Source organism: Lagenorhynchus albirostris, chromosome 15 (assembly GCF_949774975.1).
Source record: "Lagenorhynchus albirostris chromosome 15, mLagAlb1.1, whole genome shotgun sequence".
NCBI classification, from domain to species: domain Eukaryota; kingdom Metazoa; phylum Chordata; class Mammalia; order Artiodactyla; family Delphinidae; genus Lagenorhynchus; species Lagenorhynchus albirostris.
In genome coordinates this window covers 64,934,568-64,958,034 of record NC_083109.1, presented here as the reverse complement: position 1 = coordinate 64,958,034, position 23,467 = coordinate 64,934,568, and the positions used below count along the sequence as shown (strand labels likewise).

General features: G+C 39.6%; 2 protein-coding genes across 5 annotated transcripts in view; one reads left to right on the top strand and one right to left on the bottom strand.

Annotated features, from left to right (window-relative positions):
• Positions 1 to 3,945, top strand: part of KNOP1 (lysine rich nucleolar protein 1) — a 61,989-nt gene extending 58,044 nt beyond the window's left edge. Inside the window, exon 6 of the mRNA XM_060122562.1 lies at positions 3,873 to 3,945. The gene's annotated coding sequence lies outside the window, so the exon portion shown is untranslated. The remainder of the gene's footprint in view (positions 1 to 3,872) is intronic.
• The window catches only part of VPS35L (VPS35 endosomal protein sorting factor like), a 129,414-nt gene that overhangs the window by 39,567 nt on the left and 66,380 nt on the right, over positions 1 to 23,467 (bottom strand). For all 4 annotated transcript variants that reach the window (XM_060122556.1, XM_060122557.1, XM_060122554.1 and 1 more), the window contains 7 exons: positions 14,747 to 14,809; positions 10,380 to 10,465; positions 8,806 to 8,886; positions 6,782 to 6,845; positions 4,234 to 4,332; positions 2,635 to 2,712; positions 1,668 to 1,782 (listed from right to left, as the gene is read on the bottom strand). In XM_060122556.1, coding sequence (XP_059978539.1) covers positions 1,668 to 1,782; positions 2,635 to 2,712; positions 4,234 to 4,332; positions 6,782 to 6,845; positions 8,806 to 8,886; positions 10,380 to 10,465; positions 14,747 to 14,809 — 586 coding nt within the window. The remainder of the gene's footprint in view (positions 1 to 1,667; positions 1,783 to 2,634; positions 2,713 to 4,233; positions 4,333 to 6,781; positions 6,846 to 8,805; positions 8,887 to 10,379; positions 10,466 to 14,746; positions 14,810 to 23,467) is intronic.

The following is a 23,467-nucleotide window of genomic DNA, read 5'->3' as shown; positions in this document are numbered from 1 at the left end:
TGTGGACCGAGGGCATCCCAGCAGGGAAACTGTCATTCCCAGCTCTCCTCCAACAGTTCTTGGGAGCAGCAAATCTTTATTTAGCTTAAGAATTTGTTTTTCTTTTTTGAAAACAAAAAATAGCATGAAGCAAGTTGGGAGAAGAAAGATCTAGGCTTGCGGGGCCTCCACGTGCGGCTCACAGCTCTGGTATCTGCAGCTCACAACCCATTCCTAATGTTACAGGTGACACCAAACTCAGGGATCCCCACGTGGGTCTACTACTCCTGACCTTTTTAAGAGGGAACCGGTTTATGAGATTTAAAATTTCCTAACATTAACTTAATCTAATTAACTAAGCGAATCTAATCTTCATTTTGCACATCACTGGGGTTTTGGCAGTGGCTGTTAATTTTTGTTTTGTTTCCTGCAAATCCATCATCCTTACCAAAGCAGGCACTAGGAGAAAGTTCCATGTTTACTGACAAATAATGAGGACATATCTGCTCTTGTGGGACTTGCAGTCCTCTTGGGGAAAGAGGGTGTCCAGACAGTAAGTAAACAAACACACACGGTAAGAAAGCATCAGAACAAGGTAAATGCAGTGAGGACAAGAGGAGGATGGCACAGAGCGTGACTGGGGAGTGCAGCTACTTTAGCTAGAGGGGACAGGAAAGGACCCTGCAAGAGGTGAGGCTTGATTCTCATCTCTGGCCTAGTAATTTAAAAAAATGCAAATATCTGGGGGTGAGATCATTCTAGAAGAAGGGAACAGCAAGTGCAAAGGCTCTGAACTGGAAGACAGCTTAGTATGTTCAAAGAACAGTAAAAAGCCGGTGTGGCTAAAGCGTGGTGTAAGATGAGGACAGAAGGCCGGAAGGCACCAGACCACGTAGGGACTTCAGCCAAGGCGTCTGGTTTAATTCCAAATGCACTGGGAGGCTACTAGAGCGCCCAGGAGTCTATAGCAAAACCAAGCAGAGTTTGAAAAGGTTCCTGGATAGCAATCATGTTTGAAGACTTTGGTGACACCGAGGCCTCAGTGGGAAGGACCCCAGCTTCCCACAGCGCTAACCCACCCACCATTGCACCCTTTGCTGGCGTCCTTCCCTTCCCAGTCTCCCCTCCCCGTCACCCTACTGACACTCACTGGGATCGCCTCCTAAATAATCCACTCGCACGATCCTGGTTCCAGGAGAGCTCTGTACCTTGTACAGAAACGGGTCTTGGGCAGAATTTTTATACCTAATAGCAAGCTGTAGAGAGTCTTCATTCTCTACTGATTAGACTCTACTCCTGTATCTCTGGGGTTTTAAACAAATGAACATTGAAAACAACAAATGAACTTGAATCTGCTGTGAATAAGCAGTCCTAACTTCTAAAACTCTCTACGGATGTCTGAGCCACCTGACCTGGCCTGCCTGATACAGATTCAGGAAGGTCCTTACAGGAAATTACCCGTGCTCTGTAATCTGTCTGACTCTATAAGTGTGTGTCCGAGGTGCTGCCTACTAAAGAAACAGATTTAAAACTCATCACTTGTTGATCACGTCTTTCTTTCTTTCCTCCTTGAAGGATTCTCTCTATATACTCACACACACATATCCACACACTGCTGAGTCCGCTTTCCTAAGGAGCCAGGAATTGTCTGAGAGCAGAGGAGAGGAGAGAGTGAGTGATGGGCTCACCTTGGGAGAGGCACTGGTTGGCCAAGGCCACCTGACCAGAATGCAGGTAGAGGTTGAGGCGGGTGAAGATTCCCACCAGGGAGGGAATGGTAATGAAGCAGTAGGCAACGCAGGCCTAGAAGGAAGGGGAGAAACAGCAGGTTACATGGCAATGCCATCACAATGGGTTAATACTCTTGTTTTCATCCACCATATATTTTCAAGTAAACACACTAAAATAATTAATCTCCCCATTAGGAACCCCCATTTCTCCCCCTTGCTTCTGCTGTATTTGCCTCTTTGGGAGGAGGGGGAGGGGCAACCAAGGAGAGTAATGGTGTATGAAAAATAAATCCTCATCCATCGTCGCAGGGAGTAAACAGATAACACCTAATATTGATAAGTTAAAGAAGCGGCTGTTAAAACCAATTAGTTAAAAAAACATAGGTAATTTGAAGAAGAAGTTGCTACAAAGAGCTTGAGGTGGTTGACGCTGAGGAGATTTGAGGTGGTTGACGCTGAGGAGAGAGGTACATGGTGACAAAGGGCAGGGCCGGGGCGCTTATTTTTCACTGTAATCTGTTTAGTATGATTTTATTTTTAAAGCATGGATATGGATTGCTTTGATAATATTTTGAGCAGCATACTCAAGAAGCAAATTTCTTTCAAAGTTGGGAATTTATCAAGAGGGAAAAAAGGTACTAGGCCTTCCAGTTACAGGCACAAGCCAGAGATAGCTCAGCTGGTACACAAAACTGCAAATCCATTTCTCAACCCCCTCCCCATAACATGTATCAAATTCAGACTCCTTTGATCATTTCTTTTGAAAACATTAAGAAAAGTGGTCAGTCAGAGATATGCAAGGAAAAATCCAGAAAATCAATACTAAACCAGCCTTAATCTTTTTCTGGGAATAGCAATTCAGAAACTTGCAAAAGAAACAGCCCACTGGAGTTCAAAGTCTATGAGTCTTATCTTTACAACATACCCGGACAAATGCAGCCGTCTTTCTGGAATGATTTCCTTTCATTACTTTTCTTGTTTCCATTGCCAACCGGTTCACACTCTAGATTAATCAGTAAAACAGAAATGGGAATGAAATGATGGCTGATTCAGATTAACATCTTCCAGAGAGATTTGCACATTAACTGCATACAAGTCAATGAGAGCAAGCTAACCAGAACCAAGACTAGTTAGCACCAAACCCCGAAATGGCAAAGGGGTCATCAGGCCAGATTCGATCTCGGCTTCAGCAAACATCTCCAAGGGATGCTCGCTGAGTTAAGTCATGCCTATCAACCGGCGTAACAAATGACCATTTTCTGGCTTAATGAATAGCTAGGGTTCGCTTACTTCGTTTCCAGAAATCCCCCACACTAAGCTTAAGATCTTAGAGATCTTAACAGAAACCTCCAAAACCGGACGCAGACCATACAAAGTAGCTCTGCAACACTAAGGATAACCGTAAGAACAGTATAACCGCAGCCGCATCATCACTTATAGAGAAGCAGGTGCTGTTCTAGGAGCTGCACATTCCTAGCTCATTTCATCCTCATAAGTCTTATATTTAATCCTTATAAATCCTCATATTTAGGTCTGAAGCTTAGTAATGCTACGAAATCTGATAACCAGCAGACAAATACATAAAAAGGCTGCTTTCCTTGAATTTACACGAAGCAATTCAAGGACCTTAGGGAATCTTTGCACAAATATAAAAAGTTTGGACCTATGGTTCCCGAACTGTGTACAATGACACCCCAGGGTGTTGCAGCAAAATCACAGGGCCACCACATTTTTTGGACAACCACAGCAAGGCTCAGTGGTTGAACACTATGCAAAGCACTAGTGTGACGGAGCTCACAGACCATGGTACATTCCTTGCAGTCATTTCATATCTTTGCAAAATTGGGTTTTTAGCAGATGCTGTATAAAAAGCACTGTGCAAAAATTAATGTGGGGGAAAAATCTATCTGGAATGGGAGATAAAGTAGTGGTGTCCCATCTGATTCCAAGGTTTAAGAAGTTGTGCAGTGTTCAACAGATGCATATACTTTATTAGTAAGTAATTACGATGATTTAAGAATGGAATGAAAATACATTATTTTTCTTTCAATTTATGTATACTGTTGGTTCAGAGGGCTGTCAAGTTGTTAGGGCACAAATTCTTAAGTTGTTTGAACCTAATTTCTTAATAAACAAACTGTTATTTCTTCCTTTTGGCCTAAGGGCACCATGAAAAGTTACTGAAAGGCACCATGATCCAAGAAAGCTGGGACTCTGATTAGGCAACAAGGAATTCTAATGAGGTTAGTATTTCTATAACTAAATAATCAATGCAACTCACTTAACTCTTTGCTGTTGGCACGCAGGAATGAGAATATGCAAGTTTCAGAGAAAAAGAGGCCAATAAAACCACTCAAAGGCTTAAGCAAAGTTGCAGATTTTATTAACCTTTGAGAAAACACCTTTCATGCCTTGGGAACAGAAGCAATATGGGGCCAGAAGAATCCCAGATTAAAATTGGTGCGTGGCTCAATGATCAACAAATATGTATTGAGAGAACACATGAATGAATGAAAATCCTTACATGAATCAATTGCACAAGAACAGGTTCCAGATTGCAAAACATCGACCTGGCCTCAACGTAAAAACTCAGCTGTTGTTCAAAATCGCGGCCAAAGGACACCTAGAGTCAAGGAGAAAGACACCGACGATGTTATCTCCATTGTGAGCACACAATTGGAAAGCTTTTGCCTGAGCTTGTGGGGGCAGGGGAGGCGCTGTGATGACAAGTTACCAAAAATCCCACAGCTATAAATGGTGGCTATCTCAGTCGTATGTAAGCAAACACACACATCCGTGCACTGGAATACACTCTAACTAGACTTCACATTACTTCACCCAGCAGAGAGCGGAAACGTTACTATTACCACCTCATCTTCATGACATTGGCACTGTTGTAGAACGTAAAAAGACCAAAGGGTATAAAACAGAATCTCATAATGTAAAGAGGATTTCCCAGGCTAGAAGGAAACCACTGGAAAGGAAATGATGGAATTTTGTTTGTCAGCTGTGGCCTTTTCACAGAACACAGATTTGGTGATTGGGAGCCATTTGTCAGAGGGGTTCCCTCATAAGGGCCAAACCTTTCTGCTTCCTGAAGGGGATTCCAACCTCGGCAGCTCACTGGTGGCTGCTAGAGCCATAGATGGATGTTTTTCCACCATTAAAAATCCCCTCTACTCCTATTTCTTCACATTCATGAACAGCTGGTTGGTAGGACAAACTTTACTGCTACAGCAATCATTTTTGTCTGGAGGAGGTTTAATGTCACAATTTCCATTATAGCTATCAGGTTTCACATCTTATTTCCTCATATTCTTTTCCATTATAACTTGGTGGCTTTCAGATAAACCCATAAAAGGATAAATACCACGTGATCAGCATATAACTCAAGGGAACAAGAGAGGCACCTGGTAACAGTCATAGGTATTCAATACATAAAAAGGCTAATCCTGAATTTTCATCAAAATCGGTATTTTACCCATAGTTAAACTGACCCCCGTTGTTGAATGAGTCACATTTTCAAGGTGATTTTCAAAGTGATCTAGCTACTTTCATCTCAGTCAGCTTTTGTCTCGACTTTTCTATTCCAACAGCAGATACTGGCAGCAGTGGGTATTTTAGATTTGTGCCCTGAGAATTAAGGCAAAGGTTGTTCTGGCGGGGATGGACTGTGGGTTATTCCCAAAGAAGCCTGCAACAACGCCTCCTGCTCTGCTTGTCCCTTCGCAGTGTCCCTGTAGACTCTTCCCATCCAAAGGTGGAGTCTGCTTTCCCCCGCTTCCAGAGGGCTGGCCCTGGGACTTGCTTTGACCAACAGAATGAAGCAGGAAGCAGCACAGATCACTGTGTGATTTCTGAACCTCCAAAGGCCCTGCAGCTTCTGATTTCACCCTCACCACACAAGAGCTCACTGAGATGAGTGAATGATGAGAGAATGATGGACAGAAAGAGGTCACATGGCCGAGAAATAAGCCACCCCAGCCAACAGCCACCACCAAGACCCCAGACACGTGCTCAAGGCTGTCCTGGATCCTCCAGCCCCAGTTCTGCCACACCTCTGACATCATACAGAGCGGCCTGGTTATCCAGCCAACCCACAGAATTGTAAGAATTAATAAAACACTGTTATTTTAAGCCACTAAGTTTGCGGTGAGTTGTTATACAGCACTGGGTAACTAGGACGAATGGAGAGTGAGCACTTGGCATTTCTCCCCCCCGGCCTGACCCCCAAATTGTTTTCACCAGCATCTGATGAGCAGCGTATCAGGTGCTTCAGGAAGCCCCTTCTCCAGGGAGTTCCCTGGTGGCCTGGGCCTTAGGATTCTGCGCTTTCACTGCCGTGGCCCAGGTTCCATCCCTGGTCAGGGAACTGAGATCCCACAAGCCGCACAGCACGGCCAAAAAAAATAATAAAAAAAAGAAAAGAAAAAATTTAAACTGGCTTTATTAAAAAGAAAAAAAAAAAGGCAGCCCCTTCTCCTACTCCTGGTCCACGTGATTCGGGTGCCCAGGTATGCCTGTCTCCCTAGCCTGGCCGATCAGCATGTTCATTCTTTCTCACAGCAGCAATTTGCTCAGAGATGAGCTGGTGACCCAAATTAATCCAAGGAGACTCAGCCCCAGGACTTCTGCTGGAGCCCTTCCGGCTGGGCTGCAGAGCTGGAAGGAATGAAAACCTGGAGCTCTTACGGGGAGTGAGCCTGCCTGGGAAGGACGCCAAGAGAGAAGAGCCACGAGCCAAAGACACACACATGGCAGGTCCTAACACCACCACAGGGACCCCAGGTCCAGCTGCTCCTCCTGAGAGGTCTCTTCCTGGACTTTATGTCCCATCAGCCAGCAAGTCTCCGCCCACCCTCCCCTTTTAATTTTTTCCTTAAGCCAGTTTGTCTTGGCTCTCCTTGCCCCCAGGGGAGTGCTGGCTAATATTAAGTTGTTTTCTAATTTCATCTTATCTCAATAAAAATGAAAAGCACCAGGGAACATAATGTTAACTGCTTTCACCAGAGGAAGGATAAACAATTACATCACATTTCCAAGTGCACTGAAACTCCTTCCCCAATACTTACCATTTTTATAAATCCATTAATCAAGTATGCCAGCATTCTTTTCTCATCCTCAAGAGTGAGTGCACTAAAATCAATAATTGTACATAATTAACACTGAGGTGATAAATTAAAGTTTCCAAAGGAAAAAAAAGTATTAGAAGTAAGCAACTTAACAGGTAAGAACATTTTGCATTTTCTAGATTTAAAAAACTTCCATGTATGTATTTCTTTTGATGAAAATATGTAATCTAAATTAACATAATTTAAATGTGTTTCTAATTTCTCTCAAAGATGCTGTTCTCAAGATATATTTATTAACAGCAAAAGAGAAGGTAACTCTCTTCTTTGGAATTTGGATAGCAAGGTCCAACTTCAAATTTTGTATTTCAGAGAAATTTCATTCAACGTTTTACTATAAAAAGTTTAAACATGTAGCAAAGTTGAAATTATACAGTGAACCCCAATACACCCTACTACTATCATTTTACAATATTTGCTTTATCACATAACTCTCCATTACTCTCTCCATCCATCAATCTACCTTATTTTGGAGATATAGTTTAAAGTAAATCACAGATCTCAGGTGCTTCTGTTAAATAGCAAATTTAGTATGAATATAAATGAAAAAATGTCAAGTCCTTATAGTTTTGATAATACATGTAAAGGTTTATAAATAGTTCTCCAAATTTATTTAAAAAAATTTTAAGAGCCAAAGACCAAGGCTCCTGTTTACTCGTTTGTTCTAAGGGAAAAAACAAGTCTGTATTGGCAAAGACTGCATACTGTCCTCCAAAATGCAGTGTCCCCTTCATTATTTGAGACTACATTTCCCAAACTCCTTTGTAGCTAGGAGTAGTCACATGACAGTTCTGGCCAATAGGATGTGAATGCGAGTGATGTACGAGCCTCCCAAGTTGTGTCCCTAAAAGGAGGGTGCTGTCCTCCAATGCCTGCCAGCTGCAACATGGACAAGGTTGAGGTAAGTCACCTCCACCAGGAAGCAAGGACAACACCCCGGAGGGATAGCAGAGCAGTAAGACAAGAAACCTGGGCTCCTAGATGATGTTCTAAAGCAGAGCTACCCCACCCCCACCTTTTGGCTTCACACTTCTCATAAGAGAAATACATCTTCTATTTCGCTTAGGCCAAAAACCAATGGCCTACTAATACAAGTACCTTTCTAAATGTTTTTTGTGCCTTTATTTCTATTTTTGTGCAACTAAAGTCTATCAGTTCCATTTATTATAAAAACTCTGGATATTTTGATTTTGAAAACTACCTGTGAAGTTGAAAGCACAAAGTCATGAAATAAAGATTCTAAAATTCAGGGGGAAAAAAAAAAAGAAATACAATTCATCTTTGTTGATGGTTAAGTTCCAAAACAATTTTCTCATTTCTTGTAACATTTTCCTGTGAATCAAGCTGCTATGTTTAAAAATTCTTTGGGGACCAAACTTTCTGCCACAAATAAGCAGGAACTGCCTCAAGCACAGTCAAATGGAAACATGTAATAAAAAAGAAAAAAAGATCAGACAAATAAAGCTAGAAAGCAAAGGAGATAATTTGGCTTTTGACCCAAAGGTAAGGCCCACGGGTAGGTCTGACCCTCAAGTATACTCAACAAACTAAAGTCCTTCATGTAAGGAATATACACAATTTTATTTGAATTTTAAATAATTGGCTAATATTGAGAAAAAAACTTAAAGGCTATGTTACTGGATGAGTGAACTCATTATAATACTATCTGCTGCTCTCAGAAATCTCCAGGAGACATGGAGTATGAGTTCACTTGGATGAAACCAGCCTTTTCCTCCCAATAGAAATCCCTTTGTAAAAACATTTGCCATCTCATTTTCTCAGGAAGGTTACCCTCAGCTCAGCCTCCCTTCTCCCCTCGACTGGAATGTCCTTGTTAACATGTATCTTAATAGACTCCATAAAATAATGTTATTCACAGTGGCAGCTTGAAGCAGTAATTCCCTAACGTACTATTATGTGGCATTAAGACCCAATCCAGGCTCGTTTCAGCCTTAAACATAGCTTACTTCACAGAGTCATGCATGGTCTTGCAAATGTGCAAAAGGGCATTCAGAATGACGGGGTCCTTAGTGGGCTCTTGCTGATGCCTAGAAGACATTTAGAGATAACAGTAAAAGCCATGTCCACTGAGACCACAGAAAGCACAGATTTAGTTCTCATCTACGATACATATGTGAGAAGCAGTAAATTATCTGGTTGGCATTTAACATGACCCAGATCACCAGCAATGGGCAATGATCTAGTTTTCTCTTAATTCTCCTTTAAATAACAAGTTTCCTCTTCTAACATATCATAACTTCTCCTAACTACAAAATCATGGTAAAACTGATACATTTCCTAAGCCAGACAAAGGGCAAATCTGTTTTCTTACCGTGTTTCTTGAACTTCTAAAGCTGTCCAACAACCTGTCCATAACTGTGTTAAGTGCCAGGCAAAATTCTTAATTTGGTTTCTCAAATAACATAAAAGGACACGCTCTTATAACAAATCTTTTTTTTTTTCTGGCCGCACCACGCGCCATATGGGATCTTAGTTCCCCAAGCAGGGATGGAAACTACACCCCCTACAGTGGAAGCATGGAGTCTCTCTCTCTCTCTTTTTAATATTTATTTATCTATCTATCTATCTATCTATTAGGCTGCATCGGGCCTTAGTTGTGGCACGCAGGATCTTCACTGCGGCATTCGGGATCTTTAGTTGCAGCATGCAGGATCTAGTTCCCTGACCAGGTATTGAACCTGGGTCCCCTAAATTGGAAGCGTGGAATCTTACCCACTGGACCATCAGGGAAGTCCCAATAAATCTTTATGTATGTAAAGTAGGTATACTTGTTTCAAGCATATGGAATTAACCTTCTGGAAAGGTTATACAAGGAAAGCTTAAAACATACATTCCAGCAACTTCTAACTCAATTTTCCAAACTCTGGTTACTTCAGTTCCATCTTGAGATATTTTTTTAATCACATCTACATACTTAATATTTAAAGGGACTTGAACTTTTAACTTAACCTTGTCCTAAAGAATAATACATTTGAAGTCACTGATTAAACTAGTTATATATTATCTAACATACTTTAAAATAAATACACGTTTTAAAATAAAAATAAAAATCTCTCTTCCATGTACCACCTGAAAGTATTTCATGTACCATCAGCAGTTGGCAGTTTTGGGAAAACAGACTTAATCAATAAAATGAAAGGAACTAAGTTGAAAACTGATCACAAATCTACACATTAACGATAGAAACCTTTCTAGCTCCGGTATCTTGAGAAGAATGACTTTATCTTTTAAAATGACACTTCCTAAATAGTACATCAATAGATTGCTCCTTCCCAAATCACAGCAGTGAGATATGGGTGATGGTCAGGCTCTGTTAACATTTATTACTTTGTCTTCTTAAGCTAATTATAAACTTTTATCATGACTTCTCCTTTTAATGTGGTTTTTCTCTCAATGTTATTTTAGGTATAAATACATCACTACATCACAGGCCCTCAAAATGCATAAATTGATTTCTTAGCAACAGGCTTCACAAGGGCAGCTGGAATTGAAGTTTCTGATTACATCATGTTACACTTACTTGATAAAAACTTCCATGATGCATTTGCAAACCTCCACCCGCACACTCTCTTTTTGGAACATGTCCAGAAATGGCAGAAATTTTTCCTAAAAAAAATAATAAAAGCACTCTACCTGCAATTTACACAAGTTACTGGAAGGAATTTGTGGGTTACTTTTTCTTTGAAGGGCAAAACAGAGGAAGAGTTGTTCATCTTTCTGAGGCAGCTCTGATCAGGACTCACATGAAAGCAAGTACAGAACTCTGAGGATTTTAAAACTATTACTATTAAAACAAATTGCACATGCCCAAGGACCAGGGCTGGGACCAGTTAACATTTTGGCAAATCATCTGGACAACCTTTAGATGAGAATAAGCTCTTCTTGGTAGCAGAAGGCAAAGGAGGCTCCAATCTTTTAATGAATGTATAGAGGAACAGAGAAAGAAGAGTCAGAGTTGTTCAGAGCAGCTTCTGCAACCTGACTCCTCATTCAGTGGCTGTATGACCTTAAGCAAGTTACTCCACCTCTTCCAGCATCAGTTTCCTCATCTGTAAATGGGACTCATTACTACTCGTGCCTTCCCAGTGGTGTTCTGAAAATGATCTGAGGCAATCCATGTAAAGTCAATAGAAAAGATCAACAAAACTAAAAGCTGGTTCTTTGAAAAGATAAACAAAATTGATAAACCTTTAGCCAGACTCATCAAGAAAAAATGGGAAAGGGCCCAAATCAGTAAAAGCAGACATGAAAAAGGAGTTACAACTGATACCACAGAAATACAAAGAACCGTAAGAGACTACTACAAGCAACTATATGCCAACAAAACAGACAATCTAGAAGAAATGGAAAAATTCTTAGAAAGGTACAATCTCCTAAGAGTGAACCAATAAGAAATAGAAAATATAAAACAGACCAATCACAAGTACTAAAACTGATCTGTGATTAAGAAACTCCCAACAAACAGAAGTCCAGGACCAGATGGCTTCACAGGCAAATTCTATCAAACATTTAGAGAGGAGTTAATAAACTATTCCAAAAAATTAACTCATTCTCTGAGGCCACTATCACTCTGATACCAAAATCAGACAAAGATACTATCAAAAAGAAAATTACAGGCCAATATCACTGATGAACATAGATGCAAAAATCCAACAAAATACTGAATACTAGCAAACTGAATCCAACAATACATTGAAAAGATCATACACCATGAACAAATGGGGTCATTATCCCAAGGATGAAAGGATTTTTCAATATCCACAAGTCAATCAGTGTGATACATCACATTAATAAATTGAATAAAAACCACTATGATCATCTCGATAGATGCAGAAAAAGCTTTTGATAAAATTCAACATCCATTTATGATAAAAACTCTCCAGAAAGTGCATATAGAGGGGACCTACCTCAACATAATAAATGCCATATATGACAAACCCACAGCTCACATCATACTCAATGGCGAAAAGCTGAAAGCATTTCTTCTAAGGTCAGGAACAAGACAAGGATGTCCACTCTCACCACTTTTACTCAACATAGTTTTGGAAGTCCTAGCCACAGCAATCAGAGAAGGAAAAGAAACAAAAGGAACCCAAATTGGAAAAGAAGAAGTAAAACTGTCACTGTTTGCAGATGACATGATACTATACATAGAAAACCCCAAAGTCACTACTGGAAAACTACTACAGATTGCTCATCAATGAATTCGGTAAAGTTGCAGGATACAAAATTAATACATAGGGATCTATTGTTTCTATACACTAACAATGAAAGGTCAGAAAGAGAAACTAAGGCAACAATCCCATTTACCATTGCATCAAAAAGAATAAAATGCCTAGGAATAAACTTACCTAAGCAGGCAAAAGACCTGTACTCCAAAAACTTTAAGATGCTGATGAAAGAAATAAAAAATGACACAAACAAATGGAAAGATATATACCATGTTCTTGGACTGGAAGAATCAACGTTGTCAAAACAACTATATTGCCCAAGGAAACCTACAGATTCAGTGCAATCCCTATGAAATTACCAACTGCATTTTTCACAGAACTAGGAAAAAAAAATTTAATTTGTATGGAAATACAAAAGACCCGAATATCCAAAGCAATCTTGAGAAAGAAAAACGGAGGTGGAGGAACCAGGCTCCCTGACTTCAGACTATTCTACAAAGCTACAGTAATCAAGACAGTATGGTACTGGCACAAAAACCGAAATACAGATCAATGGAACAGGATAGAAATCCCAGAGATAAACCCACGCACATATGGTCAATTAATCTACGAAAAAGGAGGCAAGGATATACAATGGAAAAAAGACAGTCTCTTCAATAAGTGGTGCTGGGAAAACTGGACAGCTACATGCAAAAGAATGAAATTAGAACATTCTCTAATACCATACACAAAAATAAACTCAAAACAGATTAAAGACCTAAACGTAAGACCAGATACTATAACACTTCGAGAGGAAAACGTAGGTAAGACACTCTTTGACATAAATTGCAACAATATCTTTTTGGATCTGTCTCCTAGAGTAATGGAAATAAAAACAAAAATAAACAAATGGAACCTAATTAAACTTAAAAAGCTTTTGCATAGCAAAGGAAACAATAAACAAAACAAAAAGACAACCTACAGAATAGGAGAAAATATTTGCAAATGATGTGACTAACAAGGAATTAATCTTCAAAATATACAAAACAGCTCATACAGCTCAGTATCAAAAAATCAACCCAATCAAAAAGTAAGCAGAAGATCTAAAACGACATTTCTCCAAAGAACATGTACAGATGGCCAAAAGGCACATGAAAAGATGCTCAACATTGTTAATTATTAGAGAACTGCAAATCAAAACTACAATGATGTATCACCTCACACCCAAAAGAATGGCCATAATCAAAAAGTCTACAAATAATAAACGCTGAAGAGGGTGTGAAGAAAACGGAACCCTCCTACAGTGCTGGGGAATGTAAATTGGTACAGACACTATGGAGAAGAGTATGGGGGTTCCTTAAAAAACTAAAAACAAAGCTACCATATGATCCATCAATTCCACTCCTGGGCATATATCCAGAGAAAAACATAATTCGAAAAGATACATGCACCCCAATAGCAGCACTATCTACAACAGCCAAGATGTGGAAGCAACCTAAGTGTCCATTGACAGATGAATGGATAAATAAGGTGTGGTGCGTATGTATATATGTACACACACACACACACACACACACACACACACACACTGGAATATTACTCAGCCATAAAAAAGAATGAAATAATGCCATTTGCAACAATGTGGATGGACCTAGAGATTATCATACTAAGTGAAGTAAGCCAGACAGAGAAAGACAAATATCATAGGATATTGCTTGTATGTAAAATCTAAAAAAAGGATACAAATGAACTTATTTACGAAACAGAAATAGACTCACAGACATAGAAACTTATGGTTACCAAAGGAGAGTAGGTGAGAGGGATAAATTAGGAGTTTGGGATTAAAATATACACACTACTATATATAAAATACATAACCAACAAGGACCTACTGTATAGCACAGGGAACTATACTCAGTATCTTGTAATAACCTATAATGGAAGAGAATGTAAAAAAAGGATATATATTTATATATACGTATAACTGAATCACCTTACTGTATACCCGAAACTAACGTAACATTGTAAATCAACTATATTTCAATAAAAATTAAAGAAAAAAAAGTTCTAGCACAGTGCTTGGGGCGTGGCAAAAGTCCAATAAATAACAGCCTTTGTTATTAAATAAACAAAAGCTTATGGTCTGTGAGAGTACTGGAAATGGAAGCAGGAAGAGGGAAAAGGAAAGTTGAGGGCAGGGTAGAGAGTGTTACGACACAGAGAGTCACCTAGATTGGTATGTGACCAGGGCACTGCAGCAAATGAGAAGGGTGTCACGGGCTACTTTAAATTTTTGAGGGAAATATAATAAATCTCAACTCTGTCAGACACTGAGACAACTATTAGCTTGATGTATATCATAGTTTCAACATTAGATTATTGTGTGATAAAAAGCAGGTACCATGCAAAAATCAATGAGGAAGAGGATGTCCAATTTGATTCCAAGGTTTGAGAAGTTGTGTGATACCCAGTAGGTGCACATATCCCATAGTAAGTAATGAATGAAATAAAGACAATATTTTTCTATCAGTCTATGTGTATTATTTTCTCAAGTGCTGCTTAAGTTGTCATGACATAAATATTTAAATTGTTTAAACCTTACTAGTGTTTTTTAATAAAAAACGGAACTGTTAAGTATTTCTCTTGGTCTAGGACACCATGAAAAAATTATTGAGACACTGAAGGAACCTCTGAGTCAGATACAAATTTCCAAAGATAGTTAAGGAAAGTTACTTACCACTGAAAAAAGAACTGAGAAATCATGGAAGTGTGCAATTACTTTCTTAATTATTGACTGAAGCTGTAAAGCAAAATGAAAAACACATCTTTAATAAAACTTCGATATTTTTAAAAAGGCAACCCTGCCCATAGTTTGCAATCACAGTTACAATAAGGGAAACCTAGATTACACAAGGAACAGGGAATTACTGGGTTACGTTAAACCTAGTCTCAATCTGAGTTTGTCCATCTTACTCTAGTCTTGGAGAAACACCTTGGCCTCAGTCTTCTCTTCTGTAAAATTGGAGAGCAAAACAGTATCTCACTCATTGTGAGCACTAAATGGGATGGTTTGCTTACAGTGTTTAGAGCAATGCCTGCCCGTCAAAGCTCTCCATTCAAATCAGGTATGAATATTCAAGAGGTGGGCAAACGTTTTCTATACAGGGCCATACAGTCACCACAACTACCCAACTCTGCTGTTGTAGCTGGAAAGCAGTCATTGACAATGTGTAAACAGAGGGGTGTGGCTGGGTTCCGATAAAACTTTATTCACAACAGGTTGTGGGCTACATGGGCCGTGGTTTACAGATCCCTATTCTAGCCCATGGTGGCCCTGTGTTTTTTGACTGCTTCAGTGGAGAGGCACTGGACTGAGTTTGTCAGTGGGGTCAAAGGCCATGCATTACCCGAGGATGGTGGCACAGTCTGTGAGGTCTGTCCTAGGTGGCCATGTACTGATGTCCACCACCCCTCACCCTGACATGCAGAGTCCTGTTCACAGTGCCTTGGCACGGGAGAACCAAGGAGGCACTTTCTCTACATAAAATATAAACCGCGGCCAGGAGCGATGCCTACCCCCACGTCCTGCCTGCGACAGCCACACACAACGGGGTGTCACTCTAGGCCTTGCTTCAGACATTGCAAGGAAAACCAGCCCTATTTGGATCACCAGCAAAACTACTGCCATTGAGAAGCTACCCAGGACTAAAGCTGTGTGTCTGACAGGGTCTTGGTGTTCTGGCTGGGTGTCCAGCCTGAGCCTCTGAGGTGGGAGAGCCGAGTTCGGGACATTAGACGACCAGAGACCTCCCGGCTCCACGTAATATCAAAAGGCCAAAGCTCTCCCAGAGATCTCCATCTCAACGCTAAGACCCAGCTCCACTCAACGACCAGTAAGCTCCAGTGCTGGACACCCTGCGCCAAACAACTAGCAAGACAGGAACACACCCCATCATTAGCAGACGGGCTGCCTAAAATCACAGTAAGTTCATAGACACCCCAAAACACACCACCAAACGTGGTCCTGCCCACCAGAAAGACAAGATCCAGCCTCATCCACCAGAACACAGGCACCAGTCCCCTCCACAAGGAGGCCTACACAAGCCACTGAACCAACCTTATCCACTGAGGGCAGACACCAAAAACAACAGGAACTATGAACCTGCAGCCTGTGAAAAGGAGACCCCAACAAAGTAAGCTAAGCAAAATGAGAAGACAGAGACACACAGCAGATGAAGGAGCAAGATAAAAACCCACCAGACCAAACAAATGAAGAGGAAATAGGCAGTCTACCTGAAAAAGAATTCAGAATAATGATAGTAAAGGTGACCCAAAATCTTGGAGATAGAATGGACAAATACAAGAAAGGTTTAACAAGGACCTAGAAGAACTAAAGAGCAAACAAACAATGATGAAAAACACAATAAATGAAATTAAAAATTCTCTAGAAGGAATCAATAGCAGAATAACTGAGGCAGAAGAACGGATAAGTGACCTGGAAGACAAAATAGTGGAAATAACTACCACAGAGCAGAGGAAAGAGAAAAGAATTTAAAGAATTGAAGACAGTCTCAGAGACCTCTGGGACAATATTAAACGCACCAACATTTGAATTATAGGGGTCCCAGAAGAAGAAGAGAAAAAGAAAGAGATTGAGAAAATATTTGAAGAGATTATAGTTGAAAACTTCCCTAATATGGAAAAGGAAATAGTTAATCAAGTCCAGGAAGCACAGAGAGTCCCATACAGGATAAATCCAAGGAGAAACATGCCAAAACACATATAATCAAACTATCAAAAATTAAATACAAAGAAAACATATTAAAAGCAGCAAGGGAAAAGCAACAAATAATATAAAAGGGAATCCCCATAAGGTTAACAGCTGACCTTTCAGCAGAAACTCTGCAAGCCAGAGGGAGTGGCAGGACATATTTAAAGTGATGAAAGGGAAAAACCTACAACCAAGATTACTCTACCCAGCAAGGATCTCATTCAGATTCGACGGAGAAATTAAAACCTTTACAAACAAGCAAAAGCTAAGAGCATTCAGCACCACCAAACCAGCTTTACAACAAATGCTAAAGGAACTTCTCTAGGCAGGAAACACAAGAGAAGGAAAAGACCTACAATAACAAACCCAAAACAATTAAGAAAATGGTAAAAGGAACATACACATTGATAATTACCTTAAATGTAAATAGATTAAATGCTCTGAGCAAAAGACACAGACTGGCTGAACGCATACAAAAACAAGACCTGTATATATGCTGTCTACAAGAGACCCACTTCAGACCTAGGGACACATACAGACTGAAAGTGAGGGGATGGCAAAAGATATTCCATGCAAAGGGAATCAAAAGAAAGCTGGAGTACCAATTCTCATATCAGACAAAATAGACTTTAAAATAAAGATGATTACAAGAGACAAAGAAGGACACTACATAATGATCAAGGGACCAATCCAAGAAGAAGATGTAACAATTGTAAATATTTATGCACCCAGCATAGGAGCACTTCAATACATAAGGCAAATGCTAACAGCCATAAAAGGGGAAATCAACAGTAACACAATAATAGTAGGGGACTTTAACACCTCACTCTCACCAATGGACAGATCATCCAAAATGAAAATAAATAAGAAAACACAAGCTTTAAATGACACATTAAACAAGATGGACTTGGGCTTCCCTGGTGGTGCAGTGGTTGAGAGTCCACCTGCCGATGCAGGGGACACGAGTTCATGCCCCGGTCTGGGAAGATCCCACATGCCACAGAGCAGCTGGGCCCGTGAGCCATGGCTGCTGAGCCTGGGCGTCTGGAGCCTGTGCTCCGCAATGGGAGAGGCCACAACAGTGAGAGGCCCGTGTACCGCAAAACAAACAAACAAACAAACAAAAAACCAAGATGGACTTAATTGATATTTATAGGACATTCTATCCAAAAACAACAGAATACACTTTCTTCTCAAGTGCTCACGGAACATTCTCCAGGATACATCATATCTTGGGTCACAAATCAAGCCTTGGTAAATTTAAGAAAATTTAAATTGTATCAAGTATCTTTTCCGACCACAACGCTATGAGACTAGATATCAATTACAGGAAAAAAAAAACGTAAAAACGAACACATGGAGGCTAAACAATACACTACTAAATAACCAAGAGATCACTGAAGAAATCAAAGAGGAAATCAAAAAATATCTAGAAACAAATGAAAATGAAAACACGATGACCCAAAACCTATGGGATGCAGCAAAAGCAGTTCTAAGAGGGAAGCTTATGGCAATACAAACCTACCTCAAGAAGAAAGAAACATCTCAAGTAAACAACCTAACCTGACACCTAAAGCAATTAGAGAAAGAAGAACAAAAAACCCCCAAAGTTAGCAGAAGGAAAGAAATCATAAAGATCAGAACAGAAATAAATGAAAAAGAAATGAAGGAAACAATAGCAAAGATCAATAAAACTAAAAGCTGGTTCTTTGAGAAGATAAACAAAATTGATAAACCATTAGCCAGACTCATCAAGAAAAAAGGGAGAAGACTCAAATCAACAGAATTAGAAATGAAAAAGAAGTAACAACTGACACTGCAGAAATACGAAGGATCATGAGAGATTACTACAAGCAACTATATGCCAATAAAATGGACAATCTGGAAGAAATGGACAAATTCTTAGAAAAGCAAAACCTTCCAGGACTGGACCACGAAGAAACAGAAAATACAAACAGACCAATCACAAGCACTGAAATTGAAACTGTGATTAAAAATCTCCCAATAAACAAAAGCCCAGGACCAGATGGATTCACAGGCAAATTCTATCAAACATTTAGAGAAGAGCTAACAGCTATCCTTCTCAAACTCTTCCAAAATATAGCAGAGGAGGGACACTCCCAAACTCATTCTACGAGGCCACCATCACCCTGATACCAAAACCAGACAAAGATGTCACAAAGAAAGAAAACTACGGACCGATATCACTGTTGAACACAGACGCAGAAATCCTCAACAGAATACTAGCAAACAGAATCCAACAGCACATTAAAAGGATCATACACCATGATCAAGTGGGGTTTATCCCAAGAATGCAAGGATTCTCCAATATATGCAAATCAATCAACGTGATACACCGTATTTAACAAACTGAAGGATAAAAACCATATGATAATCTCAATAGATGCAGAAAAAGCTTTTGACAAAACTCAACACCTATTTATGATAAAAACCCTCCAGAAAGTAGGCATAGAGGGAACTTACCTCAACATAATAAAGGCCACATATGACAAACCCACAGCCAACAACGTTCTCGATGGTGAAAAACTGAAACCATTTCCACTAAGATCAGGAACAAGACAAGGTTCCCCACTCTTACCACTATTATTCAACATAGTTTTGGAAGTTGTAGCAACAGCAATCAGAGAAGAAAAAGAAATAATAGGAATACAAATCGGAAAAGAAGAAGTAAAACTGTCACTGTTTACAGATGACATGATACTACACATAGAGAATCCTAAAGATGCCACTGGAATCTACTAGAGCTATTCAATGAATTTGGTAAAGTAGCAGGATACCAAATTAATGCAAAGAAATCTCTGGCATTCTTATACACTAATGATGAAAAATGTGAAAGAGAAATTAAGGAAACACTCCCATTTACCACTGCAACAAAAAGAATAAAATACCTAGGAATTGACCTAGCTAAGGAGGCTAAAGACCTGTATGCAGAAAACTATAAGACACTGATGAAAGAAATTAAAGATGATACAAACAGATGGAGAGATATACCATGTTCTTGGATTGGAAAAATCAACATTGTGAAAATGACTGTACTACCCAAAGCAATTTACAGATTCAATGCAATCCCTATCAAACGACAAATGGCATTTTTCACAGAACTTGAACAAAAAAATTTCACAATTTGTATGGAAACACAAAAGACCCGAATAGCCAAAGCAATCTTGAGAAAGAAAAATGGAGCTGGAGGAATCAGGCTCCCTAACTTCAGACTATACTACAAAGCTACAGTAATCAAGACAGTATGGTACTGGCACAAGAACAGAAATATAGATCAATGGAACAGGATAGAAAGCGCAGAGATAAACCCACACACATATGGTCACCTTACCTTTGATAAAGGAGGCAAGAATATACAAAGAAGAAAAGAGAGCCTCTTCAATAAGTGGTGCTGGGAAAACTGCACAGCTACATGTAAAAGAATGAAATTAGAACAATTCCTAACACCATACACAAAAATGAACTCAAAATGGATTAAAGACCTAAATGTAAGGCCAGACACTATAAAACCTTTAGCAGAAAACATAAGCAGAACACTCTATGACATAAATCACAGCAAGATCCTTTTTGACCCACTTCTTAGAGAAATGGAAATAAAACCAAAAATAAACAAATGGGACCTAATGAAACTTAAAAGATTTGCATAGCAAAAGAAACCATAAACAAGACGAAAGGACAACCCTCAGAATGGGAGGAAATATTTGCAAACAAAGCAACTGACAAAGGATTAATCTCCAAAATATGCAAGCAGCTCACGTAGCTCAGTATCAAAAAAACAACCCAATCCAAAAATGGGCAGAAGACCTAAGCAGACATTTCTCCAAAGAAGATATACAAATTGCCAAGAAACACATGAAAGGATGGTCAACATCTCTAATCATTAGAGAAATGCAAATCAAAACTACTATGAGGTATCACCTCACACCAGTCAGAATGGCCATCATCAAAAGATCTACAAACAATAAATGCTGAAGAGGGTGTGGAGAAAAGGGAACCCTCCTGCACTGCTGGTGGGAATGTAAATTAATACAGCCACTATGGAGAACAGTATGGAGGTTCCTTAAAAAACTAAAAATGGAACTACCACATGACCCAGCAATCCCACTACTGGGCATATACCAAGAAAACCGCAATTCGAAAAGAGTCATGTACCACAATGTTCACTGCATCACTATTTACAATAACCAGGACATGGAAGCAACCTAAGTGTCCATCGACAGATGAATGGATAAAGAAGATGTGGCACATATATACAATGGAATATTACTCAGCCATAAAAAGAAATGAAATTGAGTTATTTGTAGTGAGGTGGATGGACCCAGAGTCTGTCATACAGAGTGAAGTAAGTCAGAAAGAGAAAAACAAATACTGTATGCTAACACATATATGGAATCTAAAAACACCAAAAAAAAAAAAAGGTTCTGAAGAACATAGAGGCAGGACAGAAATAAAGATGCAGACGTAGAGAATGGACTTGAGGACACAGGGAGGGGGAAGCGTAAGCTGGGACGAAGTGAGAGAGTGGCACTGACATATATACACTACCAAATGTAAAGTAGATAGCTAGTGGGAAGCAGCCGCATAGCACAGGGAGATCAGCTCTGTGCTCTGTGACCACCTAGAGGGGTGGGATAGGGAGGGTGGGAGGGAGACACAAGAGGGAGGGGATATGGGGATATATGTATATGTATAGCTGATTCAGTTTGTTATACAGCAGAAACTACCACAACATTGTAAAGTAATTATACTCCAATAAAGATGTTAAAAAAAATAAACCCCTATCCCTGGTTGCTGTCAAGAAAGGAAAATTTACTGACAAGTTCTTTGTTTATACTAAAAACATCACTGTTTAAATCATCTGCAACGGAAATGGCTCATCGTCCAAAATATGGAATATTAAGAGGTACACACCCCATTTCATAATTACGCAGTTTACTAGGTCAGCAAGCAAAAGGACTTCAAAACGTCATGACACACAGTGCTCCAAGGCAGAGCATTCAAAGATACTGCAGTACTGTCTGGTTAAAATAGTTCCTGAAACCTTATCCACAGTAACTAATCCCTGTAGAACAGGAAATTTTTTTTAATATTTAAAGTACACTTACAAATAATGCCTTTCCTGGTTTTAAAAGATGTATTTTTTCCCTTCAACGTTTCATTATGAAATGCTGAAATGTAAGAAAATTCAATGAATAATAACAAACACCCATTTACTCACCACTTAGATTCTACAAGGGCTAACATTTTGCTATATTTGCTTTACCTCCTCACCTATCCATTGATCCAATGGCAGAACTTTTAAAAATGTGTTGACTGTGTGCTGCCAACTTTTTTACTGTGAAATAATTTCAAACTTGCAGAAACATTGAAAAAACAGTACAGAAAACTCCCATATTCTCTTTACACAAAGTCATCAATTTTTAGTATTTTGCCAAATTTGTTTCATTGTCCTCTCTCTGTAAAAAGACATATTATATTTTTTCTGAACCATGTGAAAGTAGATTGAATGTATCATGTCCTTCACCCATTACCACTTCATTTGTATTTCCTAAGAATAGTCATATTCTCTGACATTTCTACTCTGTTGTTTATCAAATTCAGGAAAGTTAACACTGGTATAATTTTAATACTTCAATCTATCATTTGTATTCCAATCTTGTCAACTGTCTCAGTACATTCTTTTTTTTTTTTTTTTTTTTTGTGGTACATGGGCCTCTCACTGTTGTGGCCTCTCCCGTTGCGGATCACAGGCTCCGGATGCGCAGGCTCAGTGGCCATGGCTCACGGGCCCAGCTGCTCTGCAGTAGTTGTGGCACGTGGGTTTCAGTAGTTGTGGCACATGGGATCTTCCCGGACCGGGGCACGAACCCGTGTCCCCTGCATCGGCAGGCGGACTCTCAACCACTGCGCCACCAGGGAAGCCCTCAGTACATTCTTTACAGCATTATTTTTTCCTCTCTTTAGTACAGGAATTTTTTTTCCTCTCTTTAGTACAGGATTATTTTTTCCTCTCTTTAGTACAGGATTCAGTTCAGGATCATGCATTGCATTTTGTTTTCACATCTGTGCAGTCTGTGTTAATTTGGAACAGTTCCTTAACCTTCTTTGTCACAATGGCAAAGATTTTTTTTACAAGCCAGTTACTTTATAGAATGCTCCTCAATTTGGGCATGACTAAATGTTACCTCATGATTAGATTCAGTCATGCATTCTCGACTGGAATGTTACATAGATGATGCTGTGTCTTTCCTGTTTTTCGGGGTTCCATATCTGCAGGCACAAGATAGCCACTTGCTCCTCAGTGGTGATAAGGATTTTGATTAGCCGGTCAATGACTGTCCAAATTCTCCACTCCAGAGTCACTATTTTTCCCCTTGCGATTAATACTCATTCTATGGGAGGAGATACGAAAATGTCCTGCTCCTCATCAAACATTCCCCCCAGATTTAGCATCCATTGATGATTCTTGCCTGAAGACCGATGATTCTTGTCTTCACTGTGACGGTTGCAAATGGTGATTTTTCAACTCTACCATTTCTTCCACATTTCTCAAATGGCAGCCCTGCCCACCTTTCCCCTCATCTATTTATTTATTTATCTATTCGTCATAAGGGCCGACTCTTACTCAGTGGATTATAATCCATCACTGTATTTATTTCATTTGAT